We start from the raw sequence: 18,109 nt of genomic DNA, 5'->3' as shown, positions 1-18,109 counted from the left end.
AGGGGTCTGATGTTTTGGATAGAGATTTTTTTCTAAGGTGCTGATTGGCGAAGACGCAAATGTTGTGCGCATTTTTCCTTGGGAAGAGTTGCAGGAGCTCATTCTTTAGGTGTCTTCAGTTTTACACTTTGAAGAAGCAGCTAAGGACTCCCTCGTGTGGTAGACCCTCTTAGAGGGATCTAGTCAGAATCCTGGTCTTTCCCTATGCATCGGGATATTCAGGATGTAGTGCATGCTCCGTGAAACATTTCTGGACGCGTGTTTGTGATTGATACGATCCGTGATCCAACGCTACCTCATTCCTGATGGGGATAGAGATACTTCTAAATCTCCACCGATGTTTCGGCTATAGTGCGCAGACATACTGTGCCGGTGAAAGGTGGCTCGGACCTGAGAGATCCTCAGGACCACAAGATGGAAGCTCTACTTAAATGCACTTTTGATGGGACTGCCCTGGCTGTTCAGGTGGCGAATTGTGGCAGTCTTGTGTTCCAGTGGTCTGCAAGAGTTCTTGATCGCAAAGCAGCCAACTGGTCCTTAGTGGATCAAGAAGTTCTTAAGATTGAGCTGGGAGCTTCTTTTTTCTCTGATGGCATGTATGATATGTTGGGTGCCTCACTCAAGTCCATGGCTCTAGGTGTGACTGCCCGCCGTACCCTGTGGCTCGGAGTTGGTCGGCAGATGCGGCGTCTAAGGCTAAGTGCAGTCAGTTTCCCTTTTGGGGCTCCTTTCTCTTCAGGGTGGAGTTGGATAAGCTGGTTCTCAGGCCTTGAGTGTCTCTAATGTGCCTCAGTAAAGCAAAAAAAAAACCTAAACAAACCTAAACACCGCCCTCACCAGGTTTCACATGGTGGTTCTGTCTGGGGACGTTGAGTGGATTTCGTAGGTACCACCCTTTTCTTTCCAGATGACATTTCTTCCAATGCATGCATTGCAGATCCTTCCCACTGTTCCAGTCAGGGCCCTGTTGCGGAAGTTTTTACCAGGGATGGGCCGAGATTAGTGGGTCCTAGAGGTGATTCGAGTTGGTTTATGCTCTGGAGTTTTCACATCCTTTGCCAGATCATTTCCTCTCCTTGTCAGGCAACTTGAAAGAGAAGGGCTTTTCAGCAGACACTGATTTGCTGGACCTCAAAGTGATAGTCCCAGTGCCTCCTCAGGAGTTTTGCACCGACAGGTACTCCATTTACTTCATGGTGCCCTAAAAAGAGGGGTCTTTTTGGCCCATTTTGGATCTCAAAGGTGTCTATAGTGCTTTCCGGGTTCCGTATTTTCGTATAGAAACCCTGAAGTCTGTGATTCTGGCTGTCCAGCCTGGGGAATTTCTGACTTGTCTCGACCTGACAGAGGCCTAGCTACATGTTCCTATTCAGGCTTCTTATTAATGCTTCCTATGCTTTGCAATTTTGGGAGAGCATTATCACTTTTGTGCACTTCCCTTTGGTCTAGCTACGGCACCACACACTTTCAACAAGATTATAGTTGTGGTGGCTGCTGCCTTGCGCAAGGAGAGCATTCTGGTGCTCCCTTATCTGGATGATTGGTTGATTCTAGCGAAGTTGTTGCAGTACAGTTCCCAGGTCACGGCTCGGGTTGTGGAGTTTCCCCAGGTCCTGGGCCGGATGGTCAACCTGTCCAAAAGCCAGTTGACTCATTCTCAGCACTTAGTGTCTCTTGTCATTCTTTTCAACTCCAGCTTGGGGAGAGTTTCCTTCCAGAGGCCAGGGTGTGCAAATTGCAGATGCAGATTCGCTATATGATGGCTTGTCGATATCTGCTGGCACAAGACTTTCTGCAGGTCTTGAGGTCCATGGCAGCCTTCTTGGAAGTGGTCTGGTGGGTTCGGGCTCACATACATCCTCTTTAATATGCGCTGCTTCGGCAGTGGTTGCCACAGACACAAGATCTGGACTCGCTGGTCCTGGTTTGGGGGATAGTTCAGCGCAGCCTTTGCTGGTGGCTCCAGTCTGATTCAGGGAGTGAGTCTTGATCAGCCCTAGTGGACAGTGCTGCTCATGGATGCCAGTCTCTTCAGGAAGCTCAATGTCTCGGTTGCTCGGCTTAAGGCTGCTGGTCTCTGGTGGAGACGTCCTGGTCAATCAATGTTCTGGAGACCGGAGCCATTTGGCTAGCATTGGTGGAATTCCAGTCTGTGCTGGAGGCAAGTCAATTTGAATTCTCTTGTTTAATGCTACAGCGGTGGCCTATTTCATTCGTCAGGGGGCACAAAGAGTCATCTGTTGACACTGGGAGACCTCTCTGCTCATGGTCTGGGCGGATGCTCATCTTCAGGACATCTCGGCTTCCCTCATTGCTGGTGTGGACAAGGTCCAGGCAGATTTTCTCAGTTGTCATACGCTGGATCCCGGCGAGTGATGTCTCGGGCTAGAAGCCCTCGAGTTGATTGTTTAGTCCTGGGGTTGGCTGATCATGGATCTCTTGCCACGAGTGTCAATGCCAAAGTGCTGCAGTTCTTCAGTCGCAGCAGGGATTGCCATGGTGAGGGGCTGGATGCTCTAGGGCAGACTTAGCTCTAGTGTAGGCTTGGATTTTATGTATGTCTTTCCTTCCATGGCCTCTGGTGGCCAGAATTCAGATTACCCCGCATGCAGGCTAGGTGATTCTCGTGGCCCAGGCCTGGCCCAGACAAATGGTTCGACAACGAACTACTCCTGCTCAAAAGACAATGCAGACAACTAGAAAGAAAATGGAGAAAAAAACAGTCAAGATTCCATAAAAACAGCATGGAAAAAACGAAAACAAAAATACAAACAAAAACTGAAAGAAAATAAGAAAGACATACTACACAAAGCAAATAGGAGAAGAATCCCAAGACACAAAAAAGTTTTCCCAACTACTAAAAGAACTTGCAGACACCAAACCCTACCTAACCAATAACGACCCCCCCCCCCCCAACTCCCGCCCTCAGCCACCCTCCTAGCGGCATTCTTCAAAAACAAAATCGCAACTATTGGGTCCATTTTCAATGGAACACCTATGCACCTAGAAGAGATCACAACACCCCTCAGAACTTGGTCCCACTTCCCACCTATACAATGGTCAGACCTAAACAAACTCTATAATAAATACAGCCACGCAGCCTGTGACCTCAACCAATGTCCCCCATACCTATTGAAAACCTCCAGTACACTATTTTGCACCCTCCTTATGCAATGGATACAAACTTAACTCACAGACGGCCTTTTCCCACAAGACCTCAGCGAAATCATCATCACTCTGATCCTAAAAGACCCCAAAGGGCTGACAGATCAACCCTCCAACTACAGACCCATAGCTTCAATATCACTTTATGTCAAGCAAATGGAAGGCCTCGTAGCTAAAGTCCTAACCTTATACCTAGAAAACCACAACTTACTCCACCCTACACAATATGACTTCAGAACCAACTACAACACTGAGACCCTACTACAGGGGTGTCCAATGTCGGTCCTCGAGGGCCGCAGTCCAGTCGGATTTTCAGGATTTCCCTAATGAATATACATGAGGTCTATTTGCATGCACTGCTTTCATTGTATGCTAATAGATCTCATGCATATTCATTGGGGAAATCCTGAAAACCCGACTGGACTGCGGCCCTCGAGGACTGACATTGGACACCCCTGCCCTACTAGGATCACTCATGGACACTGCTAGACAACACCTCAGCACAGGCAAAAAAAATGCTGATTATTCAACTAGATCTCTCCGCAGCTTTTGACCTGGTAGACCATGACATCCTCCTGCAAATACTAGACTAAGTAGGAATCACTGACAAGGTACTATCATGGTTCAAAGGATTTCTACAATCCAGACCATACAGAGTTAAAACAAACAAAGAAAAATCAGAACCATGGTCTTATCCCTGCGGCCTACCCCAAGGATCATCACTATCTCACACACTCTTCAACCTATACATTGCTTCCCTCAGCTCTTTCCTAGACAAACTAGGCCTCACCTCCTACAGCTATGCAGATGACATCACCATTCTACTTCCTTTCGACCAACCAGCACCCTCCACGGCAGGCAAATACACAAAACACTTGACACAGTAGCAACATAGATGAAAGAACACAAGCTGAAACAAAATCCTGACAAAACAAAATTCATCCTCCTCAAAAATAGCAAAACCTCAACTGTAACAAACTTAGTAATAAACTCAATCTCATACCCCGTCCAACCCACTTTAAAACTCCTGGGAGTGCTGATAGACAGAGGATGCACCATTCAGCCACAAATCAACAAAACAATAAAAAAAATCATTTACAGTCATGTGAAACCTAAGGCAAATTTGAAAATTTTTCAACAAAAGACAGTTCCAACTTGTGGTACAATCCCTAGTCCTAGATCAAATGGACTACTGCAACATACTATATCTCCCTTGCCCAACAACCATGATAAAACAACTACAAACACTACAAAACACAGCCCTAAGACTTATCTACTCACTGAAAAAATACAACCACATTACAGAGGCATATCATGACTCACACTGGCTCCCAATACAAGCAAGAGTATTCTTCAAATTCTACTGCCTACTATTTAAAGCTTATCTTCGCAAAAAGCAAATTCGACCACGTCTCCCCACTTTTGTCCAAGATCCACTGGCTTCCAATAATCTCCAGAGTTCACTTCAAATGTGCCTGCCTTACTTTCAAGATCCTACATGGCATCCTCCCCCCTTTTATTCCTCTTTCTTGGAATTCCTCTAACCCCAATTCCACCAGATCTACCCAAAAACTGAAACTTTCCTTTCCCTCTCTAAAAGGCGTTTCCCTTGTAGGAAAACTAGGTTCTTCCCTCCCTTTCAGAATCACTGAGCTCTGGAACAACCTTACCTCCCCTCTTAGGAATCTGAGCTCCCTCCAACTCTTCCGTAAACTTCTGAAAACCTGGTTATTTTTAAAAATGTAACTCTTCCTCTCTCTGGTTACTCTGTCCTAAATTTTCTCTTCATTTTGTCTTTTCCCTTCACTGGAGTTCCTTTCTACCCTAACCCTAACCCTTATTAACTGTGTTGAGCTTTGTGAATACAAACCTAAAGTTTAGTTTAGTTTAGTTTAAAGCCATAAACGGAGACAGCCCAGCCTACTCGAACAACCGACTAAATCAATCCACCAGACACAGGAGAACCCATACACCATTCACGCACCCTCCAACCAAAAACGTCAAACGAAAAAAGCTATACGACAAACTTCTAGCCACTCAAGCAGCAAAACTGGACCACCAATTCTTCAATCTACTGATCTCGACCACAGACTACAAAACCTTCAAAAAAGAAACAAAAACCCTACTATTCAACTAGATCTACCTCAAGCATCATCTGCAATACTTAGCAACTTAGAAAATGTCCAGACCACTCCTTATGTACTTCTAAATGTTCTGACAATTCATATGTAATCCGCCTTGAACAGCAAGGTAATGGCGGTATAGAAATCACTAATGTAATGTGTCTGGTTAGTCTGCTAGTGGCAGATCCCCTCTCGCTGCCCCTCTCACGTGTTCTTCTGTCTCAAGCTCCCATTCCATGGTTCATTCCAGGCTTTGCTTTTGAAAGGGCTCACCTTGGGAAGAAGGGATATTCAGATAAGGTGCTCTCCACTCTCTTAGATCTCATAGAATTTCCACCTCTCGGGCTTATGTCTGTATTCGGTGTCTCTTTGAAGAGTAGTGTTACGCCTCTCATTCTAAAAACTCTTTTCAAAGTCAAGCAGGAGTCTGCCACCATGATTCTCATGGCTCCTCAGTGGCCCAGGCATCCTTAGTTTTCCCTTCTACTTCAGCTCAGTGCCAGGGAGCCAATGCCTCTGCTGATATTTCCATCTCTTCTTACTCAGAGTCAGGGTGCACTATTATATCCCAACCTTCAGTCTCTACACCTGACAGATTGGTATCTCTTGGCCGGAATACTGCTGATCTTAGCCTTTCTAAGCCAGTGATACTTATTCTAGAAGCCTTCAGAAAACCAGCTACTCAAAAATGTTATCAACAGAAGTGGACTCGTTTCTCCTTCTGGTGTCTTTTTCATCATCATAATCCACAATCCATTTTAGCTTCACGGGTGCTGGATTATCTTCTTCACTTGTCTGATTCTGGACTCAAGTCTACATCTATCAGAGTCCATGTAAGCTTTTCACCACCCAGTGGAGAGTAAACCTCTCATTGCTCATCCGCTGGTCTCCAGATTCATGAAGGGACTTTTCAATGTGAAACCACCTCTTAAACCTCCTCCAGTTGTCTGGGACCTTAATGTTGTTCTTTCCAGATTGGTTTAAATGGAGGCTTCATTAATGTCGACGACTCATCTCAAGTATCTTACATGGAAAATAGTTTTTCTTATCTCACTTACTTCTCCAAGGAGAGTCAGTGAACTTCAAGCATTAGTGGCAGATACACCTTTCACAGTATTCCACCATGATAAAGTGGTTCTTTGTACACATCCTAAGTTTCTGCTGAAAGTTGTCACATAATTTCATCTCAATCAATCAATTGTGCTTCTAGTATTTTCCCCCAAGCCTCACTCTCACTCTGGAGAAGCGGCTCTTCATACCCTGGATTGCAAACAAGCTTTGGTCTATTATCTTGTCAGAACAAAGCCACATAGAGAATCTCCTCAACTTTTCGTATCCTATTATCCTAACAAGTTGGGGCATCCTATTTCCAAGAGAATGATTTCCAACTGGTTAGCTTCCTGCATATCGTTCTGTTACGCTCAAGCTGACTCTACAACTGGAGAGTTGTGTCACAGCCCATAAAGTTAGAGCTATGACAGTTTAGTTTTCCTTAGGTCTACCTCTATTGAGGAAATTGGTAAAGCTGCCACACCTGGTCCTCGGTTCACACATTTACCTCACATTACTGTCTGGAGACTTTCTCCAGACGGGATGGGCACTTCAAAATTTATTTTCCTAGAAGGCCAATACCACCACTATCCCATTCTGGTTAGCTTGGAGGTTACCCACATGTGAGAATATCTGCCTACTGTCCCTGGATAATAATAATAATAATAATAATAATAATAACTTTATTCTTATATACCGCCAACAATCTTGCGACTTCTAGGCGGTTTACAATATAGAGAAGTGGATAACACCTGTTACGATAGGTAACTGTGCTTTTTGGAATCCCAATCTGGAAGTAGTACATAGGCACATTGTTCTGACTGAATTCATGTTGTCGGGATATTGCTGCAGGCATGACCATGGAGTCATGGCCTGAAAAAAGTTTGGGATTTCAATCCAAACTATATGGCGTATAGTGATGAAACTTTCCTGTGATTCTACCTATACCCACTATAACCTCCCCAACCCTGAAATGTCCTGTCTAAATTAGATTGTAAGCTCTTCTGAGCAGGGACTGTCTATTGTATGTTAAAATGTGCAGCACTGTGTATGCCTTTCAGCGCTATAGAAATAAATAGTAGTAGTAGTAGTAGTAGTAGTAATATGTTGTTCCACTTCACACAGGCTCTATATATTTTTCTAAAAACTCACAGCATTTATATAATTACTATTTGCTTTAATTCAGTGTTCTATGTAAATAAGTGTGTGTGTGTTAAAGTGCTTTGCTCAGATCTGTGCGGATCTGAGCACAGCACTTTAACACACTTATTTACATAGAACATTGAATTATAGCAAAAAGTAATTATATAAATGCTGTGAGTTTTTAGAGAAATATAGAGAGCCTGTGTGAAGTGAAACAACGCTGAAAAAAGTTTAGTAAGCACTGATTTAAGAAGGAATTTGCAACTGGAAAGGCCCATATTACTCAAAAGACAATGGATTTGCTGAATCTCACAGGTTTGTTGGAAGCTACCCTTGAGGAAAACCTTGTTCCTGCTGTTTTCTTTAATAGGGCTCTGTTAGCAGACTCCATTAGAGATTTTCTTCTAAAATTTTCCTTCACTATAAGGATTCCTCATTTTATGATTTAAAGGTTAGAATCTACCAGGATGTTTCTAGAGTTACCCAGAAAAAAAGAGAACTTTCTGCTATGACCAGATGTCTTGTAGTTAGGAGAATTGTTTGACACAATTTTTCTTCTAAATGTGTAAGGAAATATATCAATATTATTATGAGCCGTCAGCTTATTAATCTTCTTTAAGATTTGCTAAATGTCTGATGGTTGGTTTTCTACTATATCTCTTCTATAGAATTAGGACTGGATGCTATAAAAGGCACCGTTATCAGTGGCTGCCTAAAATGCACCAGTTACAGAATCGCAGCTACTGTTAAAGATAGCGCCAGAAATGTAGGCCAGGTTTTTACAGGACTACATTTCCAGTGCCTATCTTTGATGAAAATCATGTCTACGGAGGCACCTTAGAATGCCTAAGGTCGTTTTCAGCGTTATCCATGCCAACTTTGACCTTAGGCATTCTATGGTGCCTCTATAGACACAATGAAGGTGCCATTTTTCTGGGCACCTACATTTTTTTTTTTTTAACAATTTTTAAATAGCTTTACCAATTAACACCCCCCCCTTTTTTACAAAGCCATGTTAGGCGTTTTTTACTCCAGCCGTGGTGGTATTAGCTCCGTTACTCATATAATTCCTATGAACATCAGATCTAATACTGCCCCAGCTGCCGATTAAAGAAAAGAAAAAAAAGCCTAACACGGCTTCATAAAAGGGGGTGGTAAATTAGGCACCTAATTTAAAGCACTGTTTATAGAATATAGTCCTTAATGTGCACTGGTTATCATTTGATTAACTCTATCATATATTGTTTCTTTGTTTCCTTTAACTGCGGAAGATCCACTTCCCCTAATTTTGTGGACTAGTGAGTTTAGTCCTTCGGGATTTTTGTGGATTGTTTTTCCTTTTTTTTTTTTCCTTAAGTATTCTGTGCTATCACAAGATGTTTTTTTTTATTCAGAATGTTATTAAAATTTGACTTAAAAGGAAAAAAAACTACAAATACATTTAGACTAGGTATATTTAAATGGCTTCTCTTTTTGCAGCTAGTTTTATCTCCCCGGAAAAGGGACGAAAGATGCTGCCAACTCCCACTGGAACTGCAAGTGGCACATCTTTACTTGGGCCCAGTCTCCTGGATGGGAATTCACGGGATTCATTTGTCTCACGTTCTTTGGCAGATGTTTCAGAGGTGTGTGACCAGGTTATTTCTGTTGTTTTAAACATTAATTTAATACATAATCACGATTATTTATCTCACCGATGTTAACCTGTATTTGGGGCCAGCTCCATGTCATTACACTATACTTCTATGCAGTAGGATTCAAGTTCAAATCATAGCTCAGGTCTTCCAATCCCTGAATTTACCAGGACTAGAGATGCTTCAGGAGCAATGTTTACAAGCCCTAGGAAAATGGTTCATGGCCTCTGGCCAAAGTTTATCATTACAATGATAACTAAAAAGTAGTATGAAACAGAGAATAACACGGGGACAAATTTTTCCCCATCCCTGTGAGAACTCATTTTCCCATCCTGTCCCGAGTTCTTTTCCTGTCCCTGCCCCATTCCTGAAAGCTCTGTGCTCATCTGCACAAGCCTCAAACACTTTAAAATCATAAGTGTTCAAGGTTTATGTGGTTAAGGCAGAGCTTACAGGAATAGGGTAGGGACAAGGACAGTGATAACTTGCGGGGACGGGGAGATTGAGTTCTGCGAGGACGGGGAAAAATGTGTCCCCGTGTCATTCTCTAGTATGAAATGAGTCAAAAAGTAGGGTAGATGCAAATGTGAAGGTTCATGATGCCAGGCTTCTGTCCTTAGTTTTGCATAAGTAGAAGGCCCAAATGAGCTGGAGCAAACAGCTGGGTTAAAAAAATAAAAAAGACAAATATAGTTTTCAAAAATGATTTGTAATGATTAAGCAGATATGAGCTGGAATTCACGAATGAGCTACACACAACCCATATTAAGAAGTTATTTTCCAAGGAAAACTTCAAATAAAATAAAGTTGGAACATTATTTTTGACCTGGTAGATTCCTTCTGCTTATTTGGAGCCAGGGCCTGGCTTCATGAGCATTCATTCACAGTTACCAGTAGAATTTTCCTTTATTTTTTAATTTTCCTATCCAGTGTTGTAGCTAGGATTGACTGAGCTCCAGGTAGAAGAATTAAGATGAGCCCCTATAACACCATCTCTCCCAAGGTTGTGAGGTGCACAGATTGGGATGGGGGAGACCCCTTCAGAGCTCTAGACTTTTATATGGAAAACCTGTCATAATAAAGAAACACTAAGCAGTCTGTCAATAATCTAATAATAATGTCCAAGACAACCCTACCTATGAAAGGCAGCACTCTAGACTAGCAATATGAATATACTTCCTGCTGGAAAATAAGACTGCTACAAATCCCTACACAGAAACTAAACACTAGACAAGTACCTCAATTCTATCACTCCTGCAGAATATAGACTGAACTTCAATTACAGAATAAGCAGCCACTAACTAAAAATAGGAACTCGAATCTGAATGCAATGCAGCACTAAAGAAACAAATGTATTTTCTTCTGTAACTTTGTTAAATATAAAGTTTATCAAGGTTGCATATTCAAAAGCTGTTATATTCCATTCACTTAATAGAAAATAAATGTGTTCTTCATTTGCTGTCTGAGAAATTTATTTTACTAATCTATTTGGTCCCAGCCTCTCCTGTTGACTTTTCTTATGTTATCTTCATCTAAATTCTTTTCCAGGGTCTTTTTTTAATTTCTTCTTTCATCTCCTGTCTTCCTTGCCTCCCTACATCTGTATCTGACATTAGTCATTCCCCTTTGTTTTTCTTTATTCCTCTCTTCTGTCTTCCTCCACTCAACAGTTAGATTTTACCCCTCTTTCTCCCCTTTTCTTACCTTCTAGTCTACAGTTTCCCAGTTTCCCTATTTTCACATCTTGCATAGCTATGAGCTCTCCATCTTCTACTCTCACTCCTCCCCTAGCCCGCACTTGTTTTCCTCTAGGTCTCATTCTCTCATCAACCCTAGCTCCTTACCTGTCATCCAACCCTTACTTGTATCCAGCTGCTTTCTTATTTCTCTTACCTGCCACCCAGTTTCCTCATGCCCTATTTATTTCTCTTTTTCATCTGTTCCTTTCCAAAGCCTGTGAATCCTTTTCCATCCCACCAGATCCTTCTCTTTTCCCACCTCATTCCTCCCTCCAGTCAACCCCCTTCTCACCCCTCCCTCCTTCTATATTTTTCCCTTCTTACCACTTCCTTGCCTGTATCCTTCCATTTTGGTCCACGCCACTCTCACTTCTCATAATTTTATTTTATTTATTTTTAACATTTATATTCCACGGATTACAATTTGTATATATTGTATTAAAGGCACATTGAACTTCACTCTCTGTTCCAAATAGGCTCACAATCTAAATAAAAGTTCCTAAAAAAGAAAGAATAAGAAATATATAATATATGTATAAGAGTATATGTATATACGAGTAAACACAATATAAAGGCAAAACTTAAACATAGCCTAGCAAAAAATAAAATATAAGAATAGCCATAATGGGTCAGATCAATGGTCCATCTAGCCCAGTATCCTTTTTCCACAGTGGCCAATCTAGATCACAAATACCTAGCAGAAACCCAAATAGTACGTTCTGAGCCTCTTCTCACCCTCTGCCATTGCCCATCCTCAATTTCTGCCTCAACCTCTAGCCCCCTCCTTCCATCAGACTGGACTCATATTCAAGCCCCAAGCCCCTTCTTTTATCTGCTAATCTCTTGCCCTTATCAACCTTCTTTTAGGCCCAGCATACCAATCCCTTAGCATCTGCCTTTTCTACCAGTCCCTGGGCTAGCTTCAAACCCCCTTTTCCCAGCCTCAGCATCAGACCTTTTTCCCAGCTCCTGTAGTGTAAGCCCCCTTCAGCAAGCCCAACATCTGCCAGCATCAGCCCTTGTTATTGCCTCTCCCGTCCCTTTAAATGTACTGCAGAGCAGCAGGGAGTTTGCTTCATTCCTCCAACTACTATCTATATCCTTAGTATGTGTCGAGTTGGGTAAAAACTTGTATCAAAAATACTTGTACTATAACTATGGCAAATTATAACATGTTAACTGTATAATAATAATAACTTTATTCTTCTATACCGCCATAATCATGCGACTTCTAAGTGGTTCACATTTAAGAGAGCTGGACAATCAGCGAGTTACAATATGCAGACAGTCAGTGAAATTACAGAATGCAGAATCTTAAATGCAGAGAATTACAATACAGTAAAACCTTGGTTTGCGAGCATAATTCGTTCCAGAAGCATGCTTGTAATCCAAAGCACTCGTATATCAAAGCAAATTTCCTCATAAGAAATCATGGAAACTCAGACGATTCGTTCCACAACCCAAAAACGTTAATACAAAATACTACACGTACTTGTATTGCAAGACCTCGCTCATTTAGAACAGTCATTACAGTCCTGCAGCGTCAGAGAGAGAAGAACCATTGGCTCAATTGAGATGATGTGATGCGTGTATACTATATATACTCGTATTGCAAAACTTTGCTCGTTTAGAACAGTCACTACACTCCCGCAGCATCAGAAAGAGAAGAACCATCAACACAGTTGGGATGATGTAAAGCGTGTATGCTGTATGTACTCGTATTGCAAGACTTTACTCGTTTAGAATAGTCACTACACTCTTGCAGCATCAGAAAGAGAAGAACCATCGACTCAGTTGTGATATGTATACTGTATGTACTTGTATTGCAAGACATTGCTTGTATATCAAGTTAAAATTTAATAAAATGTTTTGCTTGTCTTGCAAAACACTTGCAATCTAAGTTACTTGCAATCCAAGGTTTTACTGTATATAGTTTGTTAAGAATTTCAGAGGGGACATGTTAGAAATAATAGAATTGGATTTAGTGTTTGGTGTAGTTACTGTTTAGGTGATATATCTGTCGAATAAGGCAGTTTTTATGATTTTTCTAAAAGCGTCGTAGGTTAGTCTAGCTCCATTAATGTAGTTGTCTAGCCAGTGTTGTTATTTGTTTGCTTGGTACATAAAAGTTCTATCCAGAAAGGTTTTGTATTTACAGCTGGTAATGCTTGGGTATGCAAATAGACTGCAGTTTCTGGTTTGTCTTATAGGGCTGTATAATACGAAGTGAGATAGCAAGTATGTGGGAGTTAGTCCCCAAACCAGCTTGAAACATATGCAAGAGAACTTGAATATTACTTGTGCTTCGGATGGCAGCCAGTAGTAGGGGCTAACATGGTCGCCCTTTTTCAATCCAAATATCAAGCGGACCGCTGCGTTCTGAACAATTCTAAGTTTCCTCACTGTTTTTTTGGGTATACCTATATAAACAATATTGCAATAGTCCAGTGTAGAAAGCACTAGTGATTGCACTCTAGTGATTGCACTAGTAATCTAAATGATAATGGGTCAAAGTATTTTTTAATTTCCATAATGCTAGGAAGCACTTTTTTACTACTACATTCGTGTGTTCATCCATTGTCAAATGTGTGTCTAATGTGACTCCCAATATTTTTATTGTTTTAGTAATCGGTAGTCATGATCTTTTATATGTAGCATTGTTTTGGTAATTTTGTCTGTTGGGCTTGCAAGGAAGATTTTTGGTTTTTCTGTGTTTAGTTTCAGTTTGAAGTTGGTTATCCAATGTTCTATTTCGGTCATAATATGAGAAATGTATTCTGAGATTTCGTTTGTTATGCTGTTCACTGGGATTAAAATGGAAATGTCATCTGCATATATGTAGTAGTTCAAGTTTAGCTTTTGCAGTAAGTGTCCTAGGGATGATATGTAAATGTTGAATAGTGTAGGTGATAGTGGTGAACCCTGTGGTACTCCCGAGGGGTTTCTCCAGGAGTTTGAGTATGTCTCACCACTAACCACACGGTATGATCTCTTAGTTAGGAAACCCTGTATCCAGTTCCTTACTCTTCCTGTAATTCCTATTGCATCTAGGCAATGTAGCATTATTTCGTGATCAACAAGATCAAAAGCACTGTTGAAGTCTAGTTGTAAAATCAGAGCACTTGTTCCTTTGCTGAATAAGCTGAATAGGTGATTAAGGATTCAGGCTAGGACTGTCTCCGTGCTAAAACCTTTTCTGAATCCTGATTGGTGTTCATTGAGTATGCTAAATTTGTCTAGATAGTTCACTAGCTCCAAGTTGACCAATCCTTCAAGTAGCTTGGTAAATAAGGGGATGCTTGCTATGAGCCTGTAGTTGGTTTTCAGGGCTAGTGAGTTTTTTTTATCTTTAGGGATGGGTGTGATCAGTATGTGTCCCATTTCCTCGTGAAATGTTCCGTCTGTGAGAGTGGTTGTTATCCAATTGAATAGATCCTTTTTAAAATCTAGTGTAGCTGTTTTCAAGGTCTTGGAAGGACATTCGTCCAGTAGGCAGTTTGATTTAGTATATTTATTGAACAGGGTTAGAAATTGGTGCCAGTTTGGAGGTTCAAAATAGTTCCCGAGCATGTCTACTCTGGGTTCTTTTTCATGGGGTCCGAGTTGGAATTCAAAGTTGAGTGAGGGTGAAGGTATGATCGTTCTTACGTCTAAGATTTTGTTGTTGAAGAAAGTGGCGAGGGTTTCTGCCGAGGGTATAGATTCGTTTTCCCGTAGCAGGATTTGAGTAGTGTCTGTTAGTCTGTTTACCAACTTGAACAGTTCTTTGCTATTTGTTTTGGGTGTCCCTATTTTTTGTGCATAGTGTTTTGTTCGTTTTTCTCTAATCAGATTTTTGTAGTTTTTGCATTTTTTGTTTTCAGTGTATTTTGTCTTCCTCTTTGTTTGTTTTTGGCCAGATTCTTTCTAGTTTTCTTAGTTCCTGTTTTAGAATTAGTAATTCAGAGTCAAACCATTCATTTAGTTCCCTTTCTTTCTTTTTGTATGTTTGGAATGGTGCTATTTGGTCTAACACTTCTTTGCTAAACTTTGCCTGTCTAATTGGGAAGTCCTGTATTTCCTCAGTTTTGGGTTGTAGTTCGTAGTGGGCCCAGAATTCTATTGGATTTATAATTCCTCTTCTGGTGATTGTGGTTGGTTTAGGGTTTTTTCTTTTATATTTTGGTTGGAGTGATTTTTTTTTGCCAATATAGACCAAAATTATATTTAGTGATCTGACTAGATGCATTTTTCCCAGGCCCCTGCGCTATGATGGATCTTTGGGTCAGGGATTTCTTTTTGCGAAAAGGTAACTATGTCTAGTTGGTGGCCTTTTTTGTGTGTTTTCTCTGGGTTTTGGTATTATGAAACTGAGAGTTTTTAAGAAAGTGTCAATTTCTATCACATCTGGTTTTTCCACTTGCTCTAGGTGAACGTTTATGTCTCCCAGTAGCAGGTTGTACGTTCCTTTTAGGGTGCTAATAGTGAGGTATTCGAAGAACTCTTCTCTAGTACTGGTCCACTTTTTTGAGGGAATGTAAAATAGTGTCATGGTTAATGCTTCTTCCAGTTGGGTGTTGGTGACCTTGCATGTTAATATTTCCAGGTCTTTTGTGGTTTTTGAGTCTATTTTGCTAAAATCAAAGGATTCTTTTAAAATTATCGCTATACCACCCCCTTTTTTCCAGTTTCTAGATAGAAGTATTATTTTGTAACCCTGGGGTAATATTTCTTTCATAATCGTATCGGTGTCTGAAACCATCCATGTTTCAGTCAGAAATAGGAAGTTGGGATTCGTTTGCGCCAGCCAATCGTATAGTATTTGAGCTTTGTTTCTTACTGAACGGGTGTTCAGGTAATATCCCTTGAGATTACCATACTTAGTTGGGGTGGGTGTTCTAAAGCATTCTATTTTTTTTCAATTTTCTTTCCTTGATCTTGTTTCTATGGAGTTTGAATGAAACATAGAAACATAGAAGATGACGGCAGAAAAGGGCCATAGCCCAACAAGTCTGCCCACTCTAATGACCTATCCCCCTTGATTTTTACCTCCCTAGAGAACCCACCTGTGTATCCCATTTCCTTTTAAAATCTGGCATGCGGCTGGCCTCAATCACCTGAAGCGGAAGTTCATTCCAATGATCAACCACCCTTTCGGTGAAGAAATACTTCCTGGTGTTGCCATGAAATTTCCCACCCCTGATTTTCAGCGGATGCCCTCTTGTGGCCAAGGGCCCTTTAAGAAAGATGATATCATCTTCCACCTCGATACAGCCCGTGATATATTTAAACGTCTCTATCATGTCTCCTCTCTCTCTACGTTCCTCGAGCGAGTATAGCTGCAATTTATTCAGCCTTTCCTCATATGGGAGATCTTTGAGTCCCGAGACCATCCTGGTGGCCATTCGTTGTACCGACTCAATTCTTAGCACATCTTTTTGGTAAAGTAGTCTCCAGAATTGTACACAATATTCCAGATGAGGTCTCACCATGGATCTGTACGACTGAATGCCTGCTGGTCCTGGTGCGGGAAAAGGCAGGTCCTGGTGCGGGAAAAGGCAGTTCCCGCTGACGCTGCTCACTTTAAAAAGAAGCCCCCGCTGGTTTCGAGGGAGGGGCGGATCGGCTCGCACTCCCCGCAGGATCAGGCTCCTGCCTCTCTCCAACTGCCTGCCCGCTGGTCCTGGTGCGGGAAAAAGCAGTTCCCGCTGACGCTGCTTGCTTTAAAAAAAGCGTTAAGTTCTGAGCTCGTTGGGGAGAACAGGATAAAAAATAAATATGCCTGTGCTCTGTTGGTTGTGACCATCTGCACTGCACAAGAGTTAGAATAGGAGAGTAATTTCTTCTTGCATGATACAGGAAGTATTTGCTTTCTGATTTCAACAGCCTTTTGATATCAGCAGCCAGAGCCAATAGAGGACAGGCAGAGCAGCAGAAACAAAGAAACAAACTTCTGCCAATCTGCAGTTGATTTAGAGAACTGGAAAATTTCAGAGATGCCAAGGGTGGCTAATCCCAGCGAGTGAAATTTATCATCCCAATGAGTGAGACCTTTCTCCTCATGCATTCAGGGTATAAATTTGGCACAGTTGTGCTACTCTTATTAACAGTAAATGTCTTCATGTATACCTAAAAATGATTTCTGCATCATGGGTGACCCTTTATATATTTTAAACCCGGTTATTTCAAAACACTACATTAAACCATAAATACATCTATGGAGATTATTCAGCTATATTTAAAGATCCTTTAAGAGGCAGTGTCTCATAAATTAAACCTACTCAGACACAAATCTTCTATAAAGACAAGAGTATTTATTTTTGTATTTTCTATACCCACCCTTTCTGAATAAGATAGGTCAGAGCAGTATACATATCACAATAAAAAAAGAAAATAAAATAAAAGCTCAGAAAATGAACTCCATTTAAAATAGGAAAGTTATCAATAAAAAGAGTGGAAATCAAAATATCAAAGTTTAGGCTCCGGTTTAGTGCTGTGTGAAGATCACAGTGATCAGGCCCGTGGGTTGAGACATAATTGAGAGAGAAATGAGAACTGGAAATGTGTTAACTAATTTCCATTTCTTTTGCATCTCTCCAGACTGCTACAGTTCACTGATGGGTAATAACTCACCATGACCAGCAGGTGGAGACTGAGACAAAACTTTGGCTGTAATACTAATAGCTAGTCTAACCAGTCTGTTCTCAGTCTCTGCAGGTGTGGTAAGCTGTGCCAGTCTTCCCTGAAAATGGTTAGTGTAGGCCTGTTGGAAGTTGTTTAGTGGCTTTCTTGTCCCTGTTTGGTGCCAGATTGATCTTGGGACCCTTTCCAGGGTCCATCTGACCTCGGGGTTGTCACACCCGATGGGTCATGATTTGAGTCCCTCCCCCCATTTCCTCCCCAAAATTTTTTATAGAGGTTCCTCAGCTGTAAGCCTTGCCACCAATACCAGCAAGGCATGTGGCTTAGAGAGCCAGTGGAGTTTGTTCTGACAGAAAAAAAAAATCCTGAGGCACTGTCGATCTGAAGGGAGCCTTCAGTTCGTTGTTGTTGCTTTTTATCCCAGGACAAGCAGGCAGTCTATTCTCACATGTGGGTGACGTCATTGACGGAGCCCGGATGCGGACGCCTCATAAGCAGACTTGCTTGAAGAAACCAGAAGTTTTGAGTCGACCACACCACGCATGCGCGAGTGCCTTCCCACTCAGCATAGGTGTGAGTTCTCAGTTTTCTGCGGAGCCAAGAAATCCGTCTTTGACTTTCTGCGTTTAACTTT

At 41.5% G+C, this 18,109-nt stretch overlaps 1 protein-coding gene across 4 annotated transcripts in view; it reads left to right on the top strand.

Moving 5' to 3' along the window:
• The window catches only part of CRAMP1 (cramped chromatin regulator homolog 1), a 318,902-nt gene that overhangs the window by 222,757 nt on the left and 78,036 nt on the right, over positions 1-18,109 (top strand). For all 4 annotated transcript variants that reach the window (XM_033963157.1, XM_033963155.1, XM_033963154.1 and 1 more), the window contains exon 20: positions 8,961-9,106. In XM_033963157.1, the coding sequence (XP_033819048.1) occupies positions 8,961-9,106 (146 nt within the window). The remainder of the gene's footprint in view (positions 1-8,960; positions 9,107-18,109) is intronic.

This window comes from Geotrypetes seraphini, chromosome 11, assembly GCF_902459505.1.
Source record: "Geotrypetes seraphini chromosome 11, aGeoSer1.1, whole genome shotgun sequence".
In the NCBI taxonomy this organism is placed as follows: Eukaryota; Metazoa; Chordata; class Amphibia; order Gymnophiona; family Dermophiidae; genus Geotrypetes; species Geotrypetes seraphini.
The sequence above is the reverse complement of the archived record's forward strand: the minus strand, read 5'-3'. Positions and strand labels throughout refer to the sequence as shown.